The 27,789-nt window shown below is 42.3% G+C and overlaps 1 protein-coding gene across 4 annotated transcripts in view; it reads right to left on the bottom strand.

Moving 5' to 3' along the window:
- Positions 1 to 15,519: 15,519 nt before the first annotated feature.
- LOC121273112 (basement membrane-specific heparan sulfate proteoglycan core protein-like) overlaps positions 15,520 to 27,789 on the bottom strand; it is a 34,617-nt gene continuing 22,347 nt past the window's right edge. For 3 of the 4 annotated variants that reach the window (XM_041180087.1, XM_041180086.1, XM_041180088.1), the window contains 5 exons: positions 27,349 to 27,642; positions 25,760 to 26,053; positions 24,829 to 25,125; positions 17,022 to 17,132; positions 15,520 to 15,805 (listed from right to left, as the gene is read on the bottom strand). In XM_041180087.1, coding sequence (XP_041036021.1) covers positions 15,747 to 15,805; positions 17,022 to 17,132; positions 24,829 to 25,125; positions 25,760 to 26,053; positions 27,349 to 27,642 — 1,055 coding nt within the window. In that variant the 3' untranslated portion in view covers positions 15,520 to 15,746. The remainder of the gene's footprint in view (positions 15,806 to 17,021; positions 17,133 to 24,828; positions 25,126 to 25,759; positions 26,054 to 27,348; positions 27,643 to 27,789) is intronic. The other variant, XM_041180089.1, reaches the window with a different exon arrangement.

Raw genomic sequence — 27,789 nt, 5'->3', positions numbered from 1 at the left:
TAAAGGCATTGAATTAAAATTAACAGAATAGCCCAAAATAAATTTACCAGAATGTTCCCTAATTGGTTTCGTGTTTTTTTCCAAAGTAATTTCCGAAACACCAGATGACACTCGTTCAAAAAAGTACCCTTCCGCGCTCAGTCCCCCACCACATTAACAGATTGAAAGCAGATAACTGATTTGATCACGTGTCCCCTGTCAATAGTGGTGTTAAAGGCGTAGAGGCCTTCTAAACTGTTTCTAATGTTTGTTTATTCATTCATGGGATGTGGTCATCGTCGACCATGCCAGCATTTATTGCCCATCCATAATTCTCCTTAGTTAGTTGATATTTATACAGGCCAACCACATTGCTGTGGGTCTGGATTCCCATGAATGCCAGGCCAGTTAAGGGCCGTAGATGTCCTTTCCTAAAGATAGTTCACCCTCCTTCCACGCATGCCCACTTCGCAGCACAGTACATATATCATAGAATAGTCAGCAGCTGTGGCACAACACCTGATGATGCTCACTTTCTATAACTTTGCAACACTGAGCTCACTGGTAGTCACATAGGACACCTAGGACTATCCAGGCTATCAGCCCTGTTGAGGCCCACAGACCCCCATTTCCAAAGCAAAAATCCACTGTTCTCCATGCCATGGCACAGAGTCAGTTTCTAGCTATAAAACCGAGATATCAGAATGTACTTCAACAATATGCAAGGTGGAATTCAGGAGAAATCTGTTGACCCAAGGGGCGGACAAAATATGGAGCATGATACCTTATGTGGTATTTGAGGCCGAGAGAATTGATATCTTTGAGGGAAAACTTGTTTGGAAACATGTGGGTGAATAACATTATGAGGAAATGCTAATAACGTTGGATAAACCAGAGTGGGAGGAAGATGTTTTGGAGTATTAACAACAGCATAGAGCTTTTGGGCCAATTGGTGTGCTTCTCTGCCATAATGCAAAATACTGTTAAAGGATATTCGCAGTGAAGAGATAGAAAATATAATGATTGGAAATCTCTGGGTTCAGCCTCGGAACCCCTCAATTCTGATCAAGTGAATTTTAATCATCGCAGCAATAATAGTAGATGAGAGTGAGGATCTTGCTTGAACACACTGAATAAAAACGTAATGTGATAATATTGTTGATAACATTTCGGTTTGAAACAGCATTACGCCATTCTAAGTGTATCAGCTCGATCAGAGCATCTACAGCAGCTGCTGGTGCTCAGGCTTTCATTTATCACCAAAACTGAATTCAAGCCAGTTAAATACTGAAACATGTTTAATGTTTTAACAAATATCTTCTAACGCCTCAATGTCTGGATACCTTTGGTAGCATCACGCAAATTAAACAAGTTTAATTGAAGGGTATTTTCAGGCACACTGCAGTTGTGTGAAGGCATGGCCGCACCAGAACAGACACACCAGGGCAAGTCATTATTTCAGCTGGTCCATCCTCTGAGAGAGAGAGTGCAGATTGTCAGCTGTTTACTGAGAATGAGGTCACTTAAGGAGGTGGTGGAGTTGACTGGAAAACTAACCCCAATATGGGCATGTGTGTGAGGACAGTGAAGTTATAACGTCAAGACTGAGCATAAGATTTCAGAGAGGAGAGAGCCTCAAAGAGAGTAAAAGTGGAGAGCAGGGGGATAGTGGAATGCAGCAGATGCAACTGAACGGATGGCATTAGTCATCGTAGCTACAGTTACATGGAGAATCCAAAGCAGTTGGGACTGTTCTCCATAGCACAGAGAATTTTTAGTGGACGTTTAGGGAATTTTACCAGGGGGTGAGAGGTTTCAGCGCTGTGGAGGACTGGAGAAGCTGGGATGGCTCTCAGTAGATATGACGAGTTTAAGCACATATTTCCCTGCTTGGCAGTGAGGAATGGGAATTAACTTAACAAGAGAGATGAGACTCAGTTGGGAAAGTTTTTGAGGATCGGAATGGGAGAAATAAATGTTCAGAATACAGGAAAAAAAAACCCGAGCAAAGCAAAGAAGCCGAGCATGCTGCAGGCTGAGGCTAACTGTGTCAATAAAATGTTACAACGGAAATCTTGTGGTTTCAACTCAGAGGCGCTCCATCTCGGGCATCAAAACTTTAACCCCTGATAGGTTGAATGATACATCAGGACCAAGCCTGTAGATGAAAGTAAGAAACAAAAATGCATTGTTGCATTCCAGTTCTGTGCGTTAAGTCGTTTAATTAAAGAATTTCTCTAACAAAATCACAGATAGGATCCTAACATGAAAGGTCCCGCTGCTGATCCCCAGTGTTGTGCGGAGACAATGTGGATTAATGAAAGTGAAATTATGTTTGACAAAACTGTAGAGAATTTTGAGGTGTGTAAATAGCAGAATAAATAATGATAAACCAGTGGATATTATGCATTTGAACTTTCAGAAGGCTTTCAATAAGGTCGGGCATAAGAGATTAGGAAAAAACACCAGTGCAGATCGCATTGTGGTTAATAAACTGGCATGGATTGAGAAATATTTTCAGATAGAAAATTGAAAATACAAATAAATGGGTCATTCCAGCTGCTCATGCAGTGATTAGTGGGGGAGTACGGGCAGTGGAACAGTGGTGTTGAAAGTGGACTTGTAATCCATCAAACCCAGCATAATGCTCTGTGGAACCAGGTTCGAGGCCCACCAGAGCAAATGGTGAAATTTGAATCTAATAAAAATCTAGGATTATGAGCCTAATGATGACCTTGAAACCGTTGCTATAAAAACCCATGTGGCTCACTAATGCCCTTTGGAGTGGAAATCTTTAGTCTTCACATGGTCTGGCCTACATGCGACACAAGATACACAATGGTGTGGTTGGCTCTTATATGCCATCTGAACAAGGACAATTGAGAATGGAGCAGCAAACGAACATTAATAAAGTAACAAAATGGCAGTCTCAGGCATCATGGTGCCTCACCTGTTCACCACTTACATCAAAGATTTGGGTGATAGAAACATAGAATCTAGGAGGGGGAGTAGGCCCTTCGAAACTGCTCCACCTTTCATTATGATCATATCTGATCATCCAACTCAATCGTCTGCTCCCCCTTCCTCCCCATACCCTATGCTCCATTTTGCTCAAAGAGATAGATCTAACTCCCTCTTGGAAACATATAATGTTTTGATCTCAACTGCTTTCTGTGGTAACGAATTCCACAGGCTCACCACTCTTTGGGTGAAGCAATTTCTCCTCATTTCAGTCCTAAATGGTCTACACTATATCCTCAGTCTGTGACCTCTGGTTATAGATTCCCCCACCATCGGGAAGCTCCTTGCTGAGTCTACCCTGTCTAGTCCAGTTAGAATTTGATAGGTTTCTATGAGAACCCTCTTATTCTTCTGAACTCCAGCGAATATAAACCTAATCGACTCAATATCTCCACATATCTCAGTCCCGCCATCCCAGGAATTAGTTGAGTAACCCTTCGCTGCACCCCCTTCTTTACTGCCTGCTGCGCCTGCATGCCTACTTTCAGTGACTGGTGTACATGGACACCCAGGTCATGTTGCACATTCACTGCTCTCAATGTAACACCATTGAAATATTAATCAGTTTTCCTGTTTTTGCTACCAAAGTGGATAACCTCACAGTTATCCACATTATACTGCATCTGCAATGCATTTTCCCACTCACTCAGCTTGTCCAAATCACACTGAATCATCTCTGCATCCTCCTCACAGCTCACCCTCCCACCCAGCTTTGTGTTATCAGCAAATGTGGACCTATTAAATTTAGTTCCCTCATATAAATTACTAATATATATTGTGAATAACTGGGGTCCCAGTACGACCCCTGCAGTACCCCACTAGTCATTGCCGGTCATTCGGAAAAGATCCGTTTACTGCTACTATTTGTCTCCTATCTGACAACCAGTTTTCTATGCACCTCCAAACACTACCCGCAATCCCATGCGCTTTAATTTTACATGCCAATCTCTTATGTGGGGCTTTTTCGAAACCCTTCTGAACGACCAAATGAAATACATCCACTGGTTCCCCCTCACCATCTCTACTAGTTACATTCTTGAAAAATGCGGTAAAGATAATATTTCCAAATTTTCTGTTGACACACAGGTATGTCCGAATATGGTTGTGAGGCGGATGCAGAAGCTTTAAAGGGGATGTGGACAGGCTAGCTAAGAGGGCATGAATGAGAGAAATCAAAGGTAATGTGGAAAAGTGGAATCCACTTTGTTAGGAAAAACAGAAAGGCAGAGTGTATCGTTAATAATGAGAGCTGGGAAGTCAGGGGACTTGGGTGTCCCTGTCCATATGTCACTGAAAGTTAATGTGTGGATTCAGCAAACAATTAGGAAATAAAATGATATGTTGGCCTCCATTGCAAGATTACATTTGCGCAGTATTTAAAAAAAATAAAATGTGTTGCTGCATTTATTTAGAACCATGGTTAGGCCAAATCTGGAGCATTATGTACAGATGTCACCTTCTTATCTGAGCAAGGAGATACTTGGGGTAGAGAGGGTTCCGTGCAGGTTCATGAGAGTGATCTCTGGAAAGAAGGCGGTGTCCTCTGAGGAGCCATTGAGGACACTGGGCTTTTGTTCTCGATAGTTCCCAAGGATAAGAGGTGGCCTCTTTCAAACAAACAGCATCCTCATGGGTCTTTCAGATGGATGTAAGGAGGAAAAAAGGAGACTCCATCTCAGAGTTAGGGGGCGGGTTTGGGCTGCTATTTTGCAATTATATATGGAGGAATATTTTCAGCCAGCGGGAAGGTTGCTCTCTGGAACCCTGTACCCCAGAGGGCTGTGGAGGCTCATTCACTGAGCATCTTCAAGGCAGTTATCGATAGGTTCACTGATTCAGATAATATCAAGGGTTATCAGGACAGTGCATGAAAATGGCAGTGAGGTAGGGAATCAACCATAATCTAATTGAAACGCAGAGCAGGCTCCAGGAATTGAATGCTCTCCTCCTGCTTTTTTGCCCATTTGAAATTCAGACAAACCACGTCTGAACCGTGTCTTTGAAAGAGCAATCCAATTATTGACGCTTAGGTGTTATTTACAAAAGTCGTGTAGTTTAAAAAAAAAGTTAAGTAAACATGCTTTTTGTGATTGAGTTCATCCTTTACTTAAAGAAACGTGGAATCAACTGGGTGAAGTAAGTGTTCAAATATTGAACCTCTTTAGAGATCTCTAAACATAATGTCCACTGCAAGTACTGGAGTTCCATTATGGAACAGATAGAGGTGTTGACAGTGTCAATTTGGGTTGTTTAAGATGGAGATTGAGAGATGCATTCTGAGTGCAGGAGAAAGCTGAAGACCTGTATTTATTGAAGGACATTAGTCTCCACTCCAGATACATATCTCAGTGTTGTACTCATTCCTAACTAGGTGAATGGGGAAGTGGAGCTGATGCATGGCACAAGACCTGAAGGCTGACGGAATTGTCCGCTAGAGATGCAGAAACAACATACGCATGTCACACAATATCACAAAGTGCCTGGAATTCGATGATGAATGGGAAAGAAATAGAAAAATCAGCAAACATGCTAAAAATGATCAGTGACTCGGGAGTTGTTAATAGCACTTTGCATCAGAGCAGACGATAGTGGTTTGAACCATTGCAGCTTCAGTGCAAAGAAAGAGGAACTGAGCAACTGTCACTGTGTACTCAGGAACAAACGGATCTCTCAAAATAAATTCATGAGAATGTTCCCTAACTGAGTGAAAATATCCTACCAAACAGTTTGGTCTCATCTTTGGGGGACGCTGAAAGCAAAGCCTTCACAAACTATTCTTCCGGTTATCTGTTCATTTGTGTCCCCAGACACAGTGTGGGTTGCTTGACCTGAGGTCAGTGGTGACAGTGGCAGAACTTCACCCTCCTATTGCGCATGCTCGCCCCCCTGTGTGTAGCTGACATTAAGGGGCTGTATCACCAAATTTCACTTCCATCAGTAGCTCCGGAGCTCTGAGCTGATTGGTTGTGCCAGCATTTCCTTTTGATGGAAATCGTGCAACTGAGAAGAACAGTGCATGAGAACCGTGGATGTGCATAAAAAGGATTGAATTAAAATATTTGTAAGAACCTTCCTGCTATGCTTTCATCGAAATACACACCAGTTAATTACTATTAGGCCACAATTTCTAGACCAATCACAATAGAATTGCATCCCATTTACTAAGGAAAATTGTGGTTCCCAGACATTTAGCATCAGTTGAAACATTTAATATTCTCTCTCATGGCTCCTAACCTACAAAGAAGGAGACACAATTCGCCTGACAGTGAATGGACAATGGAGGTTATAAACATAGCACACTTTAGTTTCGCGAAAGGAGGACAGGATATCAGCAGATTGAAAGGTAAGCTTTCAGTCCTAGAGGCAGCTGGAAGACAGTTTACTGGACATTAGTGTCCTTTCACATTGCAGATCCATATCTCAGTGACATGCTGCACCCCAAAAGACTAAATGGGGAAGTGGAGTGAATAGAAGTTCTGACAACTTATCTTAGCCTGAATCATGCTCCCGCTTTATTTGTGTTCACAGCATAGAATAATAACCCTTTTTTCAAGCAACACTTAGACAGATGAAGCTAACAAAAGCAGGGATGTACTTCTGAAATGGTACTACTGGCACAGAAACCTTCAAATTGGAAATAATCTAACGATAGATTCTAGAAATAGTGAGGTGTCCAGACATTTTGCACACAGTAAATCACAGGTATCATAATAAACCTCAAATTCAGTGTCAACATTGAAAAGGAATGAAAAGTATGGAAAATTGTCAGCACTGAAGGAACAGTAACACATTCGGTATATCCAAAGTCAGCATTTATAACTTGGAGAAGTGCAGGTTTAAGAAAGGCTGGACATAATATCCATTTGGGGCACAGATGGGGCGGGGCGCGTCGGGTTGTGCTCACAAAATGACCATAAGACATTTACTAAATATTCATGGACTTGTACAACGTGCCTCCTCCCATTTGTCTCTCTATGTCTCTTCTATATACACATTCTTGACATGAGATATACTCCATGACCGCCCTCCAAAAACACACAGCAATAGGTGCTCATAGTTGAGTTCAGACACAGAGAGAGTTGCTTCACCTGAGATGAGCAGAGATGACAGAGATAGGTATTCACCCTTCAACTGTGCATGCACGCATCCAAGAAGCTTAAGAGGGAGGAAGGATAATGGACTGTCTATCGTTTGAGGCTCCTGTCAGTGACTCCGGGGGAATTGGGACCAATGTCGGTATGTCCCCTTTTTGGAGAATACTCATGCAGCAACAAGTGAATGTTGATCCTTGAATCTTATTTTAATATATAGCAGAGGATTTTGGCATCTGACAACACAGTTGGAGGCCATTCACCCATCCTGCTTTTCAAGGTTCTGTGAAAAGCTATCCAACTTTCTCCACATATCCCAGCTTCATATCCAATACTATTCAGTTCTATTCAAATATTTTCTCAAAGTTCTGATCGAATCTGCTTCCACCATCTTGAATGTTTACCATTACTGATCACTCGGACCCTCAATTGAGTAATTTCCCCTCACCCAAATATTGTAGCTCTTTCATCAATAATCACAGATCCATTTGCGAAATGAAATAGGTTTTCCCTGTGCTCTCTGTGAAATAACAATAACATTTTGAAAGCATCTCTCAGGTACCCCCCACCTCCACCAATCCCCCACCCACCCTTTACCTTCTCTGCATTAAAAATAAGGAAAAGCAGAGAAGATAAACATCCTGAAGTCTCCCAACTTCACTGAATCATTTCATCGCTGGTAACAATCACTTTTTTTTCCAACGGCGAACTGGACAATGTTCAATTCAATTCAAGACCTCGTGGGATCCTTCAAGTTAACCAGCTGAGCTCGTGACCAGACACAATCAGACTCATACAGCAGTGTTAGTGTTTGATTTCTCCATCTCGCCCTTTCCCTTAACTGAAAGTGGTGACTTACCTTTGACCACAGTTCTAGGGCAAGGGCCTCTCCGCCTTGTCCTTCGCTGGTAAAGACCTGTTTGGTGTCTGAGCTCGGCTGCTGTTTTCCATTGAAACAGGTTGATTACAGAAGATGCAAAACAGGACGCTGACAGACTCCTCAGCGGGCATCCACTTACTTACGCTTTGAAACGGTGCCAGGAGGTGAATTTCGGCAGCATTCACAATCTCTGCTCTCTGGCATGATCTTAATCGCTCACACCTCCGAAAAAGTAAAAGCAGATTCTCTCCTACACCGTTCTCACGGAAAATTAAACATAATCAATTTCTGCTCCGATAATCAAACCTGATACAATGCAAACCAGGCCAATTGTTGCTTTAATTCACTCAGCTAACAGAGATCGGACACCTTGGGCCTCAGGCCCCCTCTCGCTGTGCTAGTTACCCACTCAGCCACCACACAGACCATAAACCCAGCAGTGCCAATACACGTCTGCTTCACGACTCACCAAAGACCAGTAAAAAGACGCCTGTCTCCATGTTCCAGTTCGTGCTGCTTCGAGACATAATAGCTGGAAGGTACAGCGGCTGATTCTCTTCCTCCAAGACTCACAAGTTCAAACCAGGAAGCGTTGAATGAGAGAGGAAGCAAAGGCTGGGAGGAAGTGAGGTGGTCACCACAGTTAAAAAAAAAAACAGCGCTGAGTTTTGTACAACATGGAGTGAAATCTGGATGCCATCCCTGCATGTTCGAAAATATTAATATTTGCAAGTTAAACAATGATCACGTGTTTAACGAACGACAAAAGACTATAAAGGAGGAGGGACAAACTGAAATATTTGGTGTTCGTTGGGAGTTTGTCTTTCAGCATGGTTAGGTAGTCTAAATCTGGGAGGGACCGTTCCTCATATCATCTTCCGGAGGCGATTTAAAAGACGCTATATTCAACATCAGGATTTACTAAACTAACAAAACAAACACACGAAAACCCAGAGAGCCTCAGCAGGAACATCAACTGAACCCCCCTATTGTTTTGTAGAGTTAATTTACACGAGAGTGTGTTGTGCCGCAGAGATTGAACTGTATTACAGCTGTTAAACTTTCATTTAAATTCTCTCCCATCTTGTTCCAAAATCCTCTCATCCATCATCAGAAATAATAGCGAAATCAATATTCATGAGATTAAGTTGCGGCGTTCCTGCTCTTCCCAGTGGAACAGTAATTAACTGAAAACTTCCCGCCTGAAAGCTGTTTCACTTCTCTCAGGTTTTAGAATGCCGATCGGAAATTTGCAGAAATACGGGGATTAGGCTTGAAAGATTCAGTTAGCAATTTAAACTCTTTCCCACACTTTTCCAATTCGTTCCTTAAGCACCCTCTTGTTCGAGCGTTAGGGCACGCCGTAATAGGATTGGCAAGGCGCTGGAAGTACAGAACACCTACACATGGTCAGTTGGCGATGATTGCAGCCTTTACTGATTGACCGGATCATCCCTCTCTCACTCTCTTTGCTTCTGTCTGCATGTCTGTCTCTCTCTTTCTCTGTTTACTTCAGTTTTTTTTTTCCGTACGTTCATTGTTTCTGCCCCTTACATAACGAATTATTCAGCAGTATGCACTTTGTTGGAGGCAAATCTTCACTTTCCTAAGCTGTTTGCTTGCACTCTATTGGCAATTTTGGGTGATTCGTTTGTTGGCTCGGAACAAGTTGTGCTTGTCAAGCCTCAAGGGCCAAGACTAACACAGGTCTGGTTTTGAAGACTCTCAAGATTTTGGTTTCAGACTCAATCAAGTATGAACACCCTGTGAAAGTCTCATCTGCATGTGACATTATTGTTTCGATAGATCTAATACCCTAGAACCCCGAGTGAACTGCATTGACACAGTTAGGGATAGGAACTAAACCGATCATGTTGATTTCGGAGCAGTTGAATGAAAAGGTTGTGAATAATCTGTACAGCTCTGTTCCTCATTCCTGCCTCCATAGCCAAGCATAGCTATGCCATTTAAGGGGCTCAGGCCTCCTGTAGAGAAGGGCTGGAATTATAATAGTTTGATTAATGAAATTCAGTCATAAATTTCACTCAGATCCAATATAAACTGAGTTCAGAGCCAAATCCTCTTTGGCCAATTTTGCAATTTCAACGAGCATGAACAATTATTGATGATCAGTGGAAGACAAATATGAGGAATAAATGTGGGAGCTTGATACAGTTTCCATTTATTTTCCAGTATTGGATCTAACATAACGGAACCACTGAACACTTGATGTTTTGTGCAGAAGAAACATCGATCCGAGAGCGACAGATTATCTTCATAAATCATCCTAATGAAGGAGGTTGTTCCGAAAAACTTCACGGGCCACACTTCCTATGCAATTTCTCAGTGATCTGTGCTGCCCAAATACTTCTTTCTCTATTGTTCAGGCAATCAGCAACGACTGGAACTTTGAAAATATTGTGGTGCAAGGAAAGGTTCAAAATGTCGAATCCAGAACTTAGAGTCCTGGGTCCACATGTTGCATGGCTACCACTGGTGCAGCAATTAAAATGCTGGATGTGCATTTCCATTAAGAAGCTTATTGGGTTAGAATGTTCTAGGATTATTGCTTTCCATTAGGATAAGTGATGGAACTGGTTTGACCTGCTCTGCGGATTGCCTGACAGTAAGCCTGTCTGGTTTGATGTTTAGAGGTCAAATTTAGGCCTAGATTATTTTTTTCTGGAAAGAAGTTACAAGTTATCTATGTTCAAAGACAATGCCAGGAACGTCTGATTTAACAATGAGTAGATTGCAAGTCACCCAAAGCCCAAGAAAGTTTTTGAATGTATCGAGTTATGAACAGTTACGCTGTAAGCCTTTGAATATGAGAGTTGAGGTCGTGAAAATGTCATTATGTTTTCTATCGCAACTGGGGCGAGAGCTGAATAAATCATTTAAAAAAAAATATTGGATCACAGTTTTCCCTGAAAAGCAATGGACATCGCAGAGAGGCAGCAGCTCAGTTAGGCGAGCAGAGGCAAAAGATCGCTTGGCTAGCAGAGATAGCACAGCCAGAAGCTGAATGGAGACAGCATACAGCTAAACAGATGTGTCCTGCAGCTTTCTATGGATTCTGGGAGAATACCCTATCATGGCCAGGTGTAAGTAGAATCATTGGAATAATCTTTACTGCTGGTGCTGGATTTAAGAACATCTCCGAGAATTGTGGAAAGCGCCGTCACACTCAGTTACTACTCGGTGAAGTGGGAATGAGGAAGTCCATTGGGGGCTGGGAGCATATGTGTATTGCTGTAAGAACCGGAACTCATTGCGGAGCCCGATGTACATATAGCATAAAAGAGTTTGCGGTCTCCCCTGTAGCTTAAAGTTTAAGATGCCTCTGAAAAGAAAATGTTTTTTTGCTGTTAGTAATATGATACTGTAAAAGGTTTTAAAACGTGGAATCCAACTTGGTAATTCATGTAACTGGAACCTGGAAATTCAAATCTCTTTGTCAAATTTATCAGCCAAAATGGAGATCATGATATCTGAATGACACCAAGATCAGAGGAGCACAGAGACATGGGAGTGTAGTAGGGCTGGCAGTCGTTATAGATACAGGTAAAGCAGGAGAGACATCATCTTCGTCTTTGTCTGTGTACAAGGATGAGAATTCCAAGTTATAGGTCACTTGGCTGATGAACTAATAGTTACCCAAGTCCTGTTGCAGCCAGGAGCAGCATCTTTAACTCACATGTTTGTGCGATGATGTTTTAATTCAGGAATGGCTTTGCCTTGTGCCGATGCCAGCCTTCAACACAGGGCTGCCTCTCGGCAGACCAATTGGGCGGTGAGAGATGTGCCGATTGTGAGGAATTCTACCGGCCTCCCCAGGAATGGAAATTGAATTCAAGCAGAGTCGAGTTAATAGGTGTTAGTTTAAATAGGTCGAAGGTTTCTTCGAGGATAATTAATGACTTTGGTGAGGGGCCTGAGGTGGTCAGAATATTTTTGAACAGAGCGTTAATTGACACAACTCTGCTCCGGGTGTCTTTTGCAATCGGCAACTCCTCTTTCTGGGCTGCAGTTCTGTTAAATGGGTTTCAGAGTGAACAGCCAAACATCGCTTTTAGTCTTTAGGTGGAACATTTGGCGGCCAAGACGGGCAACATTTCTGTCCGTGTTTTGGCACTTCCGCTTAGTTTGATTTGATAAAGTAATTGCAATTCAGCTCCAATCTTGGCAGAAGAATTGAACAGGAACAAATTTAGCAACTGATAAAACGTCTGAACTACGGTTATGTGGAATATATAACAGAGTGAAAACTATTTCAGGTTCTGGTCTTGATTTCTGCAGACCGTGGACCCCACTTTTTGGGATTGCGCTTGCAAAATGTTCAGTCATGTGACACATTTAATATAGTCAAATCCGAAGAAAAAGTGCAAGTTTTTAGTCTCAGTAATGTTGACCGTGAAACAATTGCCGACAGTTGTTTAAATCCATCCGGTCCACTAATGTCTTTCAGGGAACGAAACCTGCCGCCTTTACACGGTCTGGCCTACATGCTACTCCAGAGCCACTGCGATGTTTTTGACTCTTAACTGCCCTCTGAAAGGCTGTGGGAATCCATTTGGTTCAAAGGTATTGCGCTTGCAAATTAGATTTGGACAACAAACGCTGGCCTTGCTCACGACGGCCACGCGTACCTTGAGAGGGTAAATGAAACCGTGGGATATATAATCGAAGAAGAGTAATGTGCTTGCTCAAGTTGGGTATTGCGGGTTCTGAACCCCCAATTTTATTGATGGCACTTGCAAAAAACGTTCAGCCGTGCGACACATTTAATTGGAGCCAAGTAGAATTAGGTTTACCAGCTGTTTAGGTCAACTATATCTATAATCTCAGGCAGCGATTTAAGACCCAGCGTGCGCTAGAGCGTTATTGTTTTATGTCTGAATGGGGAGCGCACATTGAGATCTCTGGCTGCAGCGCTTGGTCATTGCGCACGTCTTCTCTGTTCGCCTCTCTCTCCCTCTCGATTATCTCTTGCCTGAATTGTTCTCGTTTTGCTTCCGAGATTTCTCCACCGCTCAAAGATAAAGTCCTGGTCTCTTTTGTACCGTCTCTAATCCAGTTAACCGTCCCTCTCCCCAGTCATTGGTACCCCTGCGTTTGACCGTGGTCTCCTGGACCTCCCAGAAATCTCACATGTGAGCAGCAAGACATTCAAACTTGTTTCTCACATCTATCTTTGTTCGAATGTCTTTTCTCTCAAGGTTCCAAGTTCTCTTATCCCGAGAGGGTGCTAGAAACTCCAATCGTCTCGTGTTACATATACAAGCAATTCTAACAGGCAGCCTCAGTGTGTCGCTTTTTTGTGCGATCAAGAATTTTATTTCCAAAACTGGATAGGATTTTACGTCCTCCAGTATCTTGACATTATTTTTCTATACTTCACACTAATTCTAAGTTTTCGCACTTTAGTATAACACAGATTCAAATTAATAGGGAAGCTAGATGTTGGTTTCTAAATTAAGTTGAACAATTAGTTTTCTGGTTCGAACTCGAACAATCTTACGCCAGGAAGAGGAAATCAAAACATTCAATGCTGGAAATGCTCAGCACTTCAGGGAAAAAAAAGAAATGATCACGCAAATTTTCTTTGCTCAGAGCTCGGAGAAGCTGGAGAGTTATATGTTCATAAACAATTATCCAGCCAGTTTGTCAGCAAGTACGATAACCTTTTACTGTCCTTGCTCAGAAACCTTAAATATCTAAACTATGAAATTTGTGATGATCCATCATCCAACTGATTTGTTAACTTCTCCCTCAATTCAGACAGATGATTCCTGATATGTGAGCACATTGTATTTTTAAAGTTAACCTTCACATCACTAACAAAGAAGAAAAATTCAATTATTCGTGCAATTAGATAACTGTTATTCCTGAAATCCTTACTTAATCATTAGAGTTAGCGCATACAACGAATGGTTTGAAAGGTGCTTTATATATCGTATTCGGAGAATGGTGACAAGGACAATTATTTACAGTTATTTAGTATTTCCATCATTTTTTTGTTTTGTTTTTCCCCATGGAGTCAAATGAATTCCCCTGACGTGTCAAAATAACATGTTACATAGTTAAACAGTGACTCTCAGTAAACTTGCTGCCTGATATTTGAAATTTTGAAAAAGGGACCTTATTGGATAATGACCTACACACACTTGGAAAACAAAAGAAACATAACCAGAGCAATGAAAACGGAGATTTGTATAGTATTTGTCATTCGAAGACCAGTACACTATGGATTCATATGTTCAGGAATCAATGCTTCAAACTGTAAAAATTGGTCTCCACGATTTGCATTCGAAACATTGGCGAATATGGACTATTCGTCTCCAAAATCTAAAATGACCTGCCATTGAAGCCTTACGCTGTTCTCAATCGATATTCTGGCAAACACAATGTCTCTGAACTTCGGGATATGCAGAGCAGTAAAAAGAAGCACCCGTTTCCACTTTGAGTGTAGTTAAGACTATACTCAGCATTAAATCATGTCTCTCTCTACCATACGTGCAGGAATTTTCGAGAGATTTCTGGCTATCGTCACGCAGATGACCCATGAGGATCCAATAGAAGATGATGTAAAATTAATTTAATCAGAACCCCAAATATTTAGAGCGCGCACACAAAACATCAAATTCAAACCTGCCCAGCAGCCTGGGCAGCTTTCGCCACCTTGGACTCATCTTGTTTCACAACGTTTTGTGAAAAGTTATTCAAATATATACAGGGTAAACAGAAAAGTCAAGAATTACTACCATGACATTTGAAAACAAAGTTTCATTTAAATGAACAACTTGAGTTATTTCATTTCTTCTAGCTACTATGTATACCTCTCTACTATTCATTACTTTGGTGCGTCCTGTCTCTATACTATTATATGCCTCCGAACAAGTGGGCATACCGGCTACTTCCGAATCGTTTTTTTTCAAATCACATCTGATATTAAATAGACAATTGCATGAAAATTAAAATTTGTGTGGAGATCAGCCAGAATTAAAAGTACAATCCCTGTAGCCGAAACAGGTCAACTGTGAGAGAAAGCTATGAACAACTTACATCCATATCACATATAGAAGCCAACAATTCAACTGCATTTATGAAATTACAAATACACATGTTATACAATATAACCTATCAGATTAGATATGGATCATTATATATGACAAGCCTGACCTCCGGCTCTCTCTCTTACACAGAGAAATGAGCACACACACACACACACATACAAGAATACATTTACACTCAGAAACACATACACACACCACACACACACATATACGCTTGGGCATACACATTCACACCACGTGCACACACAATCACATATGCACGCACACACACTGTCTCACACAGAAATACACACCCTCGTTCAGAGAAGCACACACAATCACACACGCATTCATGCACACACATGCGCACAAAATCTCCCACAGAAAAACACACATACGCACACTGAGGCACACGCATTCTCTCTCTCTCTCACGCACACAAACACACACAGACACGCAGACACGTTCATACACACGCGCCCACACTCACAGACAGAAAGAAGCACACACGCACTCAGGTACACACATTCTATCTCTCTCTCACACACACACACATACAGGAGCATGCACACAAACGGAAATTGATTGACGTAACGGTTAAAGTTATCGTACTGGTAATTCGATGGACAAAATAAAATTTGTTTGTACAGTTTTGTGTAATACCAATCTTAATTCTGTTTTAAAATGTCGGATTTATGTAACATCCTGAATAAAGCACTCTCACTCTGTCGCCTCTTCATCGTCATTAGCGAGACAATGTACTCCATCAGTATCGGCACCTGTGAAAGGAGAAGGAACATGTTCGTCAACAAGGCTGCAAGAGTAACTGACATACTGTCTCTGAACTCCTCCAGTAAGAACAAGCTATACAGATACAAACTATTTTAAAAAAAAATCTTCCTGAGACCGAACTTTACAGTTTTCGAAACTTACCGTTAGATAGCTGACTTTACAGCCAGGATCCTGTGTGACGATTTGTTGTGGCAATTTGTTATATCGTTATTTGCCATTCAATTAGAGGATGTCAATGTAATGACAGAGTTCGGGGGTTGACGGGGGAGGTGCGATGGTGTGGCGCTTTGAAATAAAATACTCTCCGTGCATCCATGAGACCATCGCCATTTTTTGCACCTCTGAGCAGATTCTAATTGCTAGCTAATTTTCGGCTACATCAGGCAACACCATTACTAATTCACGTGTTCGTCTGTGTGTGGATTTATGTGTAAATTCCGTCTTCAAGATATTATCCCACAATCCCGAATTCTGAGTAAGTATTTCATTTCATATATTCATCGATGACTTCCATTTTTTAAGAGTTGTGGATTGATTTTATCAGACTCCGTATTGGGAAAAGTTGATCAATTCAACAAATGCGACCGTATTGACAGTCAGTGATGGGGCGCAGTGTCTGTCAAAGCTAAAACCGACTGCGTCGATCAAATGCAATTCGAGCAACTATATATGGTTGGAATACATTTCGCATGATGTTGCAGAGGGATGTGAGAGTGATGATGAACATGCTCATTTAGTGGAAACGGGGCTGACGTGTAACATTTACGGGTTCTGTCGCAAGTAGCAATTTTGACTAGCTTTGCTAAATATATACATTATACATGATGTGATATGATACGATGTGATATGATATGATGCGATTCAAAATGATATGATATGATGAGTGTAGATTAATTCAGGGAATTTGGAGAGGAGCAAGCAGAATGATTGTTTTTTCCATCCTTATGCACAACGTTTTCACGTTTCGATAATTTCCTGGAATCAGTCACCTCTTCAGTGCCTTTATCGTCGGCTCTCTTGCACTAACAATCACTGAGAGGAAATTGACTGATTTCTTGCAGCCTATGGACTGTCTGCATTTAATGTGAACTTTTGATAGTGAAGAATTATTACTTTTTAGAGCATTGTGTGAACAACATTATCTGATTCTTTTTCTCATTGTAACATGAAATATACAATGGATCCAGCAATTGTCAAGCATACCTTTACAGCCCTTGTTTCTCTTGATCGGATTGAACTCTATTCCCAGGATAATCACAATCCCAAACATGATCAGTGCCCCGGGACCCAAACGAATTGGTGTAGAATTGTAAGCTAGAAGATTATCAAAATTGGGGAGAGTTAGTATGAAATACTATTTTTTTTTTAAATTGCAATGACTATTCACACTGTCATACTATCTCAACTTCCCTTCCAGATGGAGGAACTTGGAGATATTTTCCTATGCCATTCATGGTCAGCGACATACTCATTCCGGGATGACATTATTCGGCCTCTGTTTTTCTGTGTTGGTCCCTCTTCAGAAATTGGACACGTAATCCAAAAGTCGAAATGAATGATAGAGGGATATGAATTCCTAATATTACTGGGACAGCTGTGCATCTTCAATTTTACTTATGTGTTAATAATGGTGACGGTGAAAGAGATGAACTTTTATGTTTAAACGAAATACATCTGGTTCACTGATGTCCTTTGTGGAATAAAATCTGCCATCCTCACGTGACCTGGTTATCATGTGACTCCACATCCTCAGCGATGTGTTTGAGTATGAGCCACTCTCCAATTGGCCAAGCAGTTCACTCAGCGATGAATGCTAAATGCCTGTCAAAGAGACCCATAGAAACCAGTGACGTAACAAGGGAAAATGGACAATGCTTGAGAAGGAGCCGCAGAACATAATCCACTTATATCCAGCAGTGAACTTATTCTGTTTAACAGCGTTAACAGGCTCCATCAATGGTTTCCATGCTGAACGCAAGAAGCTTGTTGGCGTGAAAACTATTCAGGCAAAATTGTAACAAGTGGAGGAAGTTTAAATGCACAAACCATTTTTCAAAGTCTCCAATGTCGGGGGAGCGGATCTAATGCACATTACATTCAGCTACACTGTAATATGAAGTACCAGCAAACCAGACGACAGGCCGCAGCCTAGTCTGATTCTGGGGAAAAAAATGATCAACAGAATGGGAACACATCTTGCAATCATGTAGGAAATCACATAATTGATCGTCGCTGAGGTGGAATCGTCATAGAAATGTATCACTGCTTCATTATTTTTTTGAAAAGATGGGTTAACAACTATTTTCCCCATTCATCCATAGGTCCAGTCATTGATTTATGCATTCTTTCATCTCCCCATTTGTTCATTTTCATTATTCGTTCATTGGAATAAACATATCATTAGGAGCATTTGATTTTAGGTATAACATAAATTCTATTTCATTTCTGGTTGGATTTTATTATTCAATTAAGTCCAACCTTATTAAGACAGTGACAAGCTGCCAGTAAACTAGTATTTAGAAGCTTGTATTCTCTCCAAGCGGTGCTAAAAGGGAACAGACTTCCAAAATCCCATGAATATTATGAAATGTCACGTCTCCTGTTGGCTTTCAGCCCATCCAGAAATTCTTCAAACTTTTCCGAGTTGAGGCATTAACATGAAATTATATTTTCTAAACACAATGACTACAGCAGGCATGGATTAATCGAATTCCACTGGAATGTAATAGTGCCATCAGGAGCTTAAGAACCGGTTATCAAGCCAGAGGGATGATTTTGAAGATCAATATGTAGTGCGCGCTCTCTCTCTCTCTCTCTCTCTCTTTCACTCTCGAAAGTAATGTGTCCGGACTTTTGTTTTCAAAGTAACCATAATGGGGAGAGGAATCCATTGCAAACTAATATCCTTTGGGAATAAAACGTGAAAATCTTCTCCATACACCAGCACCCAGGAGGACAATGGAACAAAAAGGGTGCATTATCGAATCACTGCATCGAGGCCACATGAAGGATAGTCAACCATAGATAAATTTGCTTCATCACCTTCACAATATGTCGTAAAAAAACCTTAAGTTTCCAAAGTAAACTACCATTGCTCTAGAATGAGTGTGTGCGTTTGTATGTGTGCGTGTGTGCATGAGGCAGTACGTCAGCCTGTGTTTGTGTGTGTCTGTATGTTTGTGTGACTGTATGTCTGCTGGTGCATGTGATTGTGTGTGTCTAATAGTGTGTCTATATGAATGTATGTAAGTTTGTGTGTGTGTGTGTGAGTGCAAGCTTGTGTGTGTTTGCAAATGTGTGTGCGAGTCTGTGTAAGTATGTGTGTAATGTTGTGCAAATGTGTATGTATGCTTGTCTGTAAGTGTTTATGTGTGTGTGCATGTTTGTGTAGGTGTGCGTGCGTTTGTGTGCCAATGTGTAGGTTTGTATGCGAGACCATGTGTGTGTGTGTGTGTAATTGTGTGTCTGAGTAAATGTGTGTGTGTGAGGATGTGTGTGTGAGAGACAGTTCGTGTGTGAGTGTATGCTAGTCTGCGTTTGTAAGTCTATCTGTGTCTGTGTATGTGTATGTTTGTGTGTGTGTGTGCGAGCATGTGTGTTGTGTGTGTGTGTGAGTATGTGCATTTATGTTTGTGTGTGTGTTTGTGTGAGTGCGTACTTGTATGTGCTTGTATTTTTTTCTGCAAATGTGTGTATGTGTGAGAGTGCATGTGAGTGAGTACTTGTGTGCGTTTGTGTCAGTGTGTTTGTGTGAGAGAGAGTTAGTGTGTGAGTGTGTGCTAGTGTGAGTTTGTAAACATATCATTGAGTTTGTCTGTGTGTGTGTGTTTGTGTGTATGTGAGCGTGTGTGTTAATGTGTGTATGTCTGAGAGTAGGTGTGTGCATGATTGTGTGCTTGTGTGTGTTCATATGTGAGTGCGTGCTTGTGTATGATGGTATGTTTGTGTGCGAGTATGTGTGCGTGCATGTGAGAGTGTGTGTGGGTGAGTGCTTATGTGCATATGTGTGAGTGTGTGCCTGAGAGAGAGAGACTTACTGAGTGAGGGTGAGCTAATGTGTGTTTGTGAATGTATATTTGAGTGTGCCTTGGTGAGTGTGTGTGTTTGTGTGTGTGTGTGTGTGTGTGTGTGTGTTGATGTGTGTGTGCGTGAATGTGTGCATATGTGTGTGTTTGTGTTAATAATGGTGTGTGGGCGTGTGTGTGTGTTGGTGTGTGTTGGTGTGCATGTGTGTGTGTTGTCTGTTTGCGTGTGCCTGTTTGTTTGTGTGTGCATGTCTGAGTGTGTGCGTGTGTTTCTATCTGTGTGTGTGAGAGAGTCCGTGTGCGCATTTGCGATTGAGTGTATGTGTGTGTGCGTGTGCACGTGTGTGTGCTTGAGTGCGTTGTTATGTTTGTGTGTATGTGTGTGTGTGCGAGTGAGTGCGTGTGAGTACTTGCTTGTGTGTGTTCCTAAGGGTGTGTGTGAGAATGTGTGTAAGTGTGTGTGCAATGTTGTGTAATTGTGTGTGTGTATGTTTATGTGTGAGTGTTTATGTGTGTGCCTGCTTGTGTTTGTGCTTGTGTGCCAGAGCGTCAATTTGTTTGTGTGATCGTGTGTGTGTGTTTGGAGTGGGGTGGGGGGAAGGGTTGGGGGTTGGTTAAATGTGTGTGCGTGAGTGTATGTGTGAGAGAGAGGGAGAGTTCGTGTGTGATTGTGTGATAGTCTGTGTTTGGATGTCTATCTGTGATTGTGTATGTGTGTTTATGTGTATGTTTGTGTGAGTGTGAGCACGTGAGTTGACGTGTGTGTGTCAGTGTGTGCACATATGTTTGTGTGTGTGTGTTTGTGTGTGAGTGCGTGCTTGTATGTGTTTGTAAGTGTTTGTGCAAACATGTGTTTGTGTGAGTGAGTGCTTGTGTGCATATTTGTCTTTGTGTTTGCGTGAGAGAGAGTTAGTGTGTGATTACGTGCTATTGTGTGTTTGCAAACATATCATTGAGTTTGTCTGTGTGTGTTTGTGTGTGTGTCAGCGTGCATGTTGATGTGTGTGTATTTGAGAGTGTGTGTGCATATGATTATGTGTGTGTGTGTGTTTATGTGTGACTGCGTGCTTGTGTGTGTTTGTAAGTGTGTGAGTGCATGTGTTGATGTGTGTGTATGTGAATGTGTGTATGTCTGTGTATGTGTTAGTAATTGTGTGTGTGCGCATGTGTGTGTTGGTGTATGTTGGTGTGATTGAGTGTGTGTGTGTTTTGTCTGTTTGCATGTGCCTGTTTGCTTGTCATTGAGCGCGTGTGAGAGTGTGTGTGTGTGTTTCAATCTGTATGTGAGAAAGAGTGTCAGTTCTTGTGCTCGTGTGTGAGTGAGTGTATGTGTGTGTGCGTGTGTGTGCTTGTGTATGTTGTTATGTTTGTGCATATGTGTGTGTGTGTGAGTGAGTTTGTGTTTCTGTGCGTTGATGTGTGTGAGTGTGTGTACTTTTGTGTATGAGACTGTGTGTGTGACTTTTGGTGTGTTTGAATGTGTGCATGTCTGCGTGTGCGAGCTTGAGTGTGTGTGAGTGAGTCCATGAGTAACTTTGTCTGTGTGTATAAATTTGTGTGTGTTGTCGTGTTTGAGTGTATGTGTGTTTGTTCAGGTTTATGTGAATGTGCCTGTGTCTGTTTGCGTGAGCGTATGTATGTTGGTGTGTGCAACTGTGTGTTGGTGTGTGAGTCTGCATTTGTATGTGTATATGTGTGTGTCTGTTTGTGTATGAGTGTGTGTGTGTGTTGGTGTGTCCACGCGTGTATGGTTGTCTCTTTGTGTGTGTGAGTGTGTGTGAATGTGCGAAGGTTTGTGTGTGAGGGCGTATGTGTGTGTTTGGGTGTGTAAGAGTGCGTGAGAGTGAGTGTGTGTGTCAGCATGTGTGTGTGAATCTGTATGAGTGTCTGTGAGTGCGCGCTTGTCTGTGTTTCTGATTGTGTGTGTGTGTGTGCGTGTGTGTTGATGTGTGTTGATGCTTGTGAGTGTTTGCAAGACTGTCTGTTTGTGTTTGTGCATGTATATGTGTGCCTGTGAGAGTGTGTGACAGAGAGAGACTGCATGTGATTGTCTGTGCGACTGTGTGTGACAGTCTGTGTGTGCAGGCCTGTGTGAGTTTGTAAATGTGTGTGATTGTGTGCATGTGTTGATGTGTCGATCAGTTTATGTGTTTGTGCGTTTGTATGTGTGTGTTTGTGTGTGTGTGAGTGTGTATGTGTCTGTATGTGCGCCAGTGTGTATGTGAGCGCATGTGTGTGAGGTTATATCAGTGTGTCTGACTGCTTACTTTTGTGTGTGAGTGCTTGTGTGTGTGAGGGAGAGATGTTGACTGTGTGTGTATGTGAGAGTGTATGTTTGAGTGTGTGAGCGTGTGAGAGAGTGTGAGTGATTTTGAGAGGGTACATGAGTGAGTGTGTAAGTTTGTGTGTGTTTGTGACTGTTGGTGCGTGAGTGTATACTCGTGTGTGTGTGCATGCCTCTGTGTGTGTGTGTGTGTGTGTGTGTGTGTGTGTTTATTTGTGTGTTTGTATATGTTTGTATAATGTGTGTGTGTGTTTGCATGTCTGGGTGCTTGAGCGACAGACTGTGTGTGCTTAATTTTGTGTGCAAAAGTGTGTACAAATATGTTTGTGTGTGTGTGTGCATGATTTTGATTTGCCTGCATGTGTGCATGTGCGTATGTGTGTGTATGATCGTGTGTCAGTGTCTGACTGCCTGTGTGTTAGGGTGTGAGTGTGTGTGTGTGTGTGTGCGTATGCATGCGTATGTGTGTGTCTGTTTGTGTGTGTGAGTGTATGTGAGTGTGTGTGCATGTGTGAGTGAGGATGTGTGAGTGGGTGTGTATGAGTGTGTGTGTGAGAGCTTGTATGAGTGCTTGTGAGTGCGCACTTGTATGTGTGTTTGTTGACGTGTGTTGATGCTTGTGAGTGCGTTTGTAAGTGTGTATGTGTGTATGAGTGTGCATGTGAGTGCGTTTGTAAGAGGGGGATTGTTTGTGTGTGTCTGTGTGTGAGTTTGTGTGAGAGTCTATGAGTGCATTCTTGTGTGCGTTTCTGTATGTTTGATTGCATGTGTGCATGTGTGAGTGTGTGTTGATGTGTGTAAGTCTGTGTGTCTGTGCGTGTGTGCATATGTACCCACGTGTGTGTATGAATGCATTTGAGTGCGTGTTTGAGTTTGTTTGTAAATGTGTGTGTGAATGCATTGATATGTGTTGATCTGCTTGAATGTGTGTGTTTGTGCATCTGTGTGTAAGAATGTGCATGTGAGTGTGTGTGTGAGTGACTTTGAGTATGTGTATGTGTGTGTGAGTTCGAGAGAGTGTGTGAGAGAGAACGTGTTTGTTTTTGAGAGGGTACCTGAAGAAGCATGTAATTTTGTTTTTGTATAAGCTTGTGACTGATAGTGTGTGCGAGTGTCTGTTAGTATGTGTGTGTTTGAATGTGTGTGTGCATATATGTGTGTGAGGCAGATTTTGTGAGTATGTGTAAGTCTGTACACATGTTTGTGTTTGCGTGTTTGTATAATATTACGTGTGTGTGTGTGTTTTTGTGAGAGAGTGCATGTGTGAGCATTAGCCTGTGATTGCGTGCACGTGCCTGCTGGTGTGTGTGAGTGTGTATGTGTGTGTGCGTGTGTGTGTGTGTGTGCAAGCGTAAGTTTGAGTGTGTGTTTGTGTGTGTGCGTGCATGAGTGTGAGTCTGAATGAGTGTGCGTGAGTGAGTGTCTGTTTGAGTGTGTGCCTTTGCTTTAGTCTATGTATGCTTGTGTGTGTGTGTTTGTTTGTTGGTGTTTGTGTGCGTGAGTGTGTGTGTATGTGTGTGTGTGTGCATGTGTTTGTATTTCTTTCTGTTTGTGTGAGTGTGTGCAAGTCTGTGTCTGAGTGTGTGTGTGTGCCTGCAAGGGAGAGAGAGGGACAGAGAGAGAGAACTTGTGTGAGTGTGTGTTTCTCTGTGCTTGCAAGTATATGTGTGAGTGCTTTTAAGTGTGTGTGTCTGTGTGTGTGTGTGGGTGTATGTCTGCTGGTGTGAGTGTGTGTGGGTGTGTTTGTGTGTGCGTGTGTATCTTAGGGCCCAGGGAGAGCGTGTGACAAAGGCATGGCAGTTGCCATTTACCAATGGAAAAAACTTCGGTAGGTTTTATATCTTCTGCGATTGCATGGAAAGGTGTTGTAGCAAGCTATTGGTGGTGACGGACGAGTGCGTGAGTGTCTCTTGGAGGAAATGCTGGCACAGGAAGTGAAGGGAAAATGTATTTCGTGGTGGAGTCATGCTGGCGTTGGCGGAAATGGCAGAGGATGGTTACTGCACCTCACTTGCACCGCCATAAATTTAGTCAACTGGATTCACTGGTCAAAAAGCGGTCTCCACTACATTGGGAACACCAAATGGCAATTGGGTCACTAATTTTAAGGACACTTTTGACCTGTCCACAAGCATGAACCAGACCTTCCTGCTGCTGCCATTTCAACAGGCCATCCTGCTCTGATGCCCACATGTCCACCCTTGGCCTCTGGAAATGTTCCAGTGAAGCCAACATAAAGTGGAGGAAAAGCAACTCATCTTATGATTAGGAACTTTAAAGCCTTTTGGACATAATATTGAGTTGAACAACATCAGACAATAAACTCTGTCCTCAACTTTGATGTTTTTTGTTTCAATCCCTGCTGCCAACAGAACCATCTGTAACTTTTCTTTCACCGCTTGCTGACTCTTCTTGTGGTATAAACAGATTAATCAACATTAACGTTATGTCATTATTTGTATATTTTAAAGACTTTAAAGCAAATATTATCACCCAAATAGGCCTTGTGTGCATGAGATCTGTATCAAATACAAAATGAGCTCCTACCTTTTCATTTTTGTCTTCAAATTTCTACTTTCTTGTTGCTTTTATTTGTTAAGTGAGCTAATTACTGTAGTCAGGAAATGGCACAGAATGAAATTTAAACAGGAGCACATTTTCTTATGGTTAGATGGATATATTGATTGTGAGCCACACTCACCTGTTACAGTGATGTGCACAGGGTCACTCAGAGCTGAGGCTAGCTTTCTTCCGTTAAGCAGCACTTCATAGCGACAGGTGTAACTTCCTATCTCAGAGTGATGGATATTCCTGATGGTGAAGGTGACAGAATTGTTCCCTGAAGCAGCAGACTTCAACCCATCGTGATTCACATCTCCTTCTCTGTATAGGTAAAATGTGATGGCGGGATTGTCCCCGGGGCTTGTACAGTTAAATGTGACAGCTCCACCCAGAAGAACAGCGCTAGAGTCCACAGATATGTCTGGTTCGGGAAGATCTGGAATTGGAATTGAAGAGTTAGCAATTATTGATTCAAAGTTCGAAACTGACTTTTATTCCTTATTTACTTTATCTTGCTCGTAATGATTTTGCAAAGCTCTATGAAATACTCACTTAACCTTCGTTGCTCTATGAGAAAATTTCCAGCTTCTCCAGCGTCTTTGCATACCAACTTTGTTCTGCAAAGAGACTGGACAAGCTGGGAATTTTCTCCTAGTTGAAGGAAGCTTAAGTGTGGAAATAAGCCAATGCGACTGAATGAAGATACCATTCAACACCGGGGTGTGGAAGGGATCTGTGATGTTTATAATGTGCCTTATATAATCCCAATTAAGGCTGTGGAATATACCGCCAATGGTCGCTGGCTTCCCCCAGTGACAGAACACTTCAGCTACTGACTGGCCCCTCACACCATACACCTGCTTTCCACTCCTGCCCACCCCAGCTGCTGCAATTACAGTCGATAAACAGCGGGTACATCGGGCACAATTGTGGAATGAGGCCGCAGAACATTTGGATTCCCTCTCCGCTTATTTTTAATGAGGGACATTTTAAGTGAATGAATCATTGATTATTTCAAACAGCCAACACAATAATTAGAAATGTTGAAATCTCTGCTCCCTGTCACTCACCTGCTATGGTCACCGTTACAGCCTGGCTCAATTTGGAATCCAAATGCCTGCTCTGGAAGGTAATTCTATATTGACATTGGTATTGTCCGCTGTTGCTTGGACTGGTATTCGGGAATCTTAAAGAATTGGTATTTGTGATGATTGGACTAGGGGACAACTGTTGATGCCCTTTATAAAAATAAAACATTTTATTGCGATTATCACCGGTCACGGTGCAGGTCATGTTGATCGTCTCTCCTGCTGCATACACCCCTGTGGTTTGATCAAGAGATATCACTGGGATTTTTAGCGGACCTGTGGTAAAATTAATTGAGGGAGCAATTAGAAATGGATCAGAGCTTTTCAATGTACAGCAGTAGGGTATAAACACATCAACTGAACTGTGTCGAGACACCGTGTTTCCAGGTGTTTGAGAATTAACAAGTGTAGAGATCAGGATTTGCTGACGAAGGAAGGAGGATAAGCAAACACATTTATACACGCCAATGAGGAACTCGGCCTTCCCCAACAGCTGTGCGGCTGCTAAAGTACGACCGAAGTGAGTTCATTAATTAGTCTATAAGCAACAGTCATAAGTAGATTTGAAGAGAGCAAGATCGCATGAACAGAAATCAATTCGTGGTGGGAAAACCGGCGCGCTTTCTCCTTCAGTGATGTGCTTTTTTCCTTCCGTGATGTGCTTTTTCCTTCAGTGATGTGCTTTCAAGATGAATGTTTGGCCCATGGATACTGAAGCGAAGATCCCAAAGATTTGACTCACACCAATGGAGCGTTTTGCGATACCTAAACAGGGAATAGCAGACTGGACACTCGTTTTAATGTCCTATTTAATTAGGAGACGTCACACAATCACGCAGGACTGGGACCGGGTAAGTGTCTGCCTGGATTATGGAGCTCAGGCCCTGGAGCATTGACATCTGCCTCCGAAAATGCAGCACTCGCTCAAAACTGGCACCAGGGGGAGTGCCGGCCTAAGTGATGGCTCTCATTTCTAGAGCTGGGGTTGATCACACAAGCTTCTGACTTAGGATAGCGTTCCGCAATCTTATTAAGGGCACGAATGAAGAGAGTCCATGACAAAGGCAGTTAGTGCCAGCATCAATGTGGAGAATTAAAGACAAACAGTGAAATGATTGGACGGCACATCTTGCCCCACCACATGTGGTATTTGTGATGGGATGCCTCTAACGCCTGACAGGCTCATTGGTCACGGTTGGGCACTCGGGCCGAACATGATATCAGAAAGCGCATAACCCATTCCCGGGATGTGCCATGATCTCATCCAACAATAGATGCCCCCTCACTCAGTGATAGGATCGTTCAGCTGTTGATTGCCCCCTCACACCCTCCTCCTGCTTTCCTCCGCTTCCCATCTCAACAATTGCACTTGCACCTGATGCCCAGCGAGTGAATTCAGAGCCCATTCTTTCAGAGAAGGTGTCAGGACTTGAGCAATGAAGTCAATGGTTTTCGCATACAATCCTGCTCCCGAATAGTGACCGTTTCATTTCGATAAAAGGACCTTAATTTGTCAATGTGCCAAGCCTGGCGAAGAGTCATATTGACAAGCTATATTTTCTGTCACTCACCTCTCGTAGTCACGGTCACAGCCTCGCTCTTTGGCGATGTTAGATGCCGACCCCCGATGGAAATTCCGTATTGACATTGGTATCGCACTTTGCTTCTTTTACCAGCAACCGGTAAAGTTCCAGTATTGACATTTGTATCGAGTCGCCTTGAGTACTGCAGTGCATCATCTTTGTAAAAATTGAAGGTTTTCTGACGATCATCCCCAGTCACACTGCAGGTCATGGTGACAGTCTCTCCTATGACATACACCCCTGTCGATTGATCAATTGTTATCACTGATTTTCTTAGCGGCTCTGGGAAAAATAAAAATAAGATAAGTTTGGCAAGACAATTATAAATGAATCGCACAGTAATCGGTGGTACGACAAGGTCAATTGAACCATACCGAAGGAGGATGTTCAGAACAGCGAAATAGTTTGCAACAAGGGTGAGTTGGGGTG

This window comes from Carcharodon carcharias, chromosome 39 (genome assembly GCF_017639515.1).
Source record: "Carcharodon carcharias isolate sCarCar2 chromosome 39, sCarCar2.pri, whole genome shotgun sequence".
Lineage (NCBI taxonomy): Eukaryota > Metazoa > Chordata > Chondrichthyes > Lamniformes > Lamnidae > Carcharodon > Carcharodon carcharias.
This window is presented reverse-complemented; position numbering and strand designations above follow the sequence as displayed.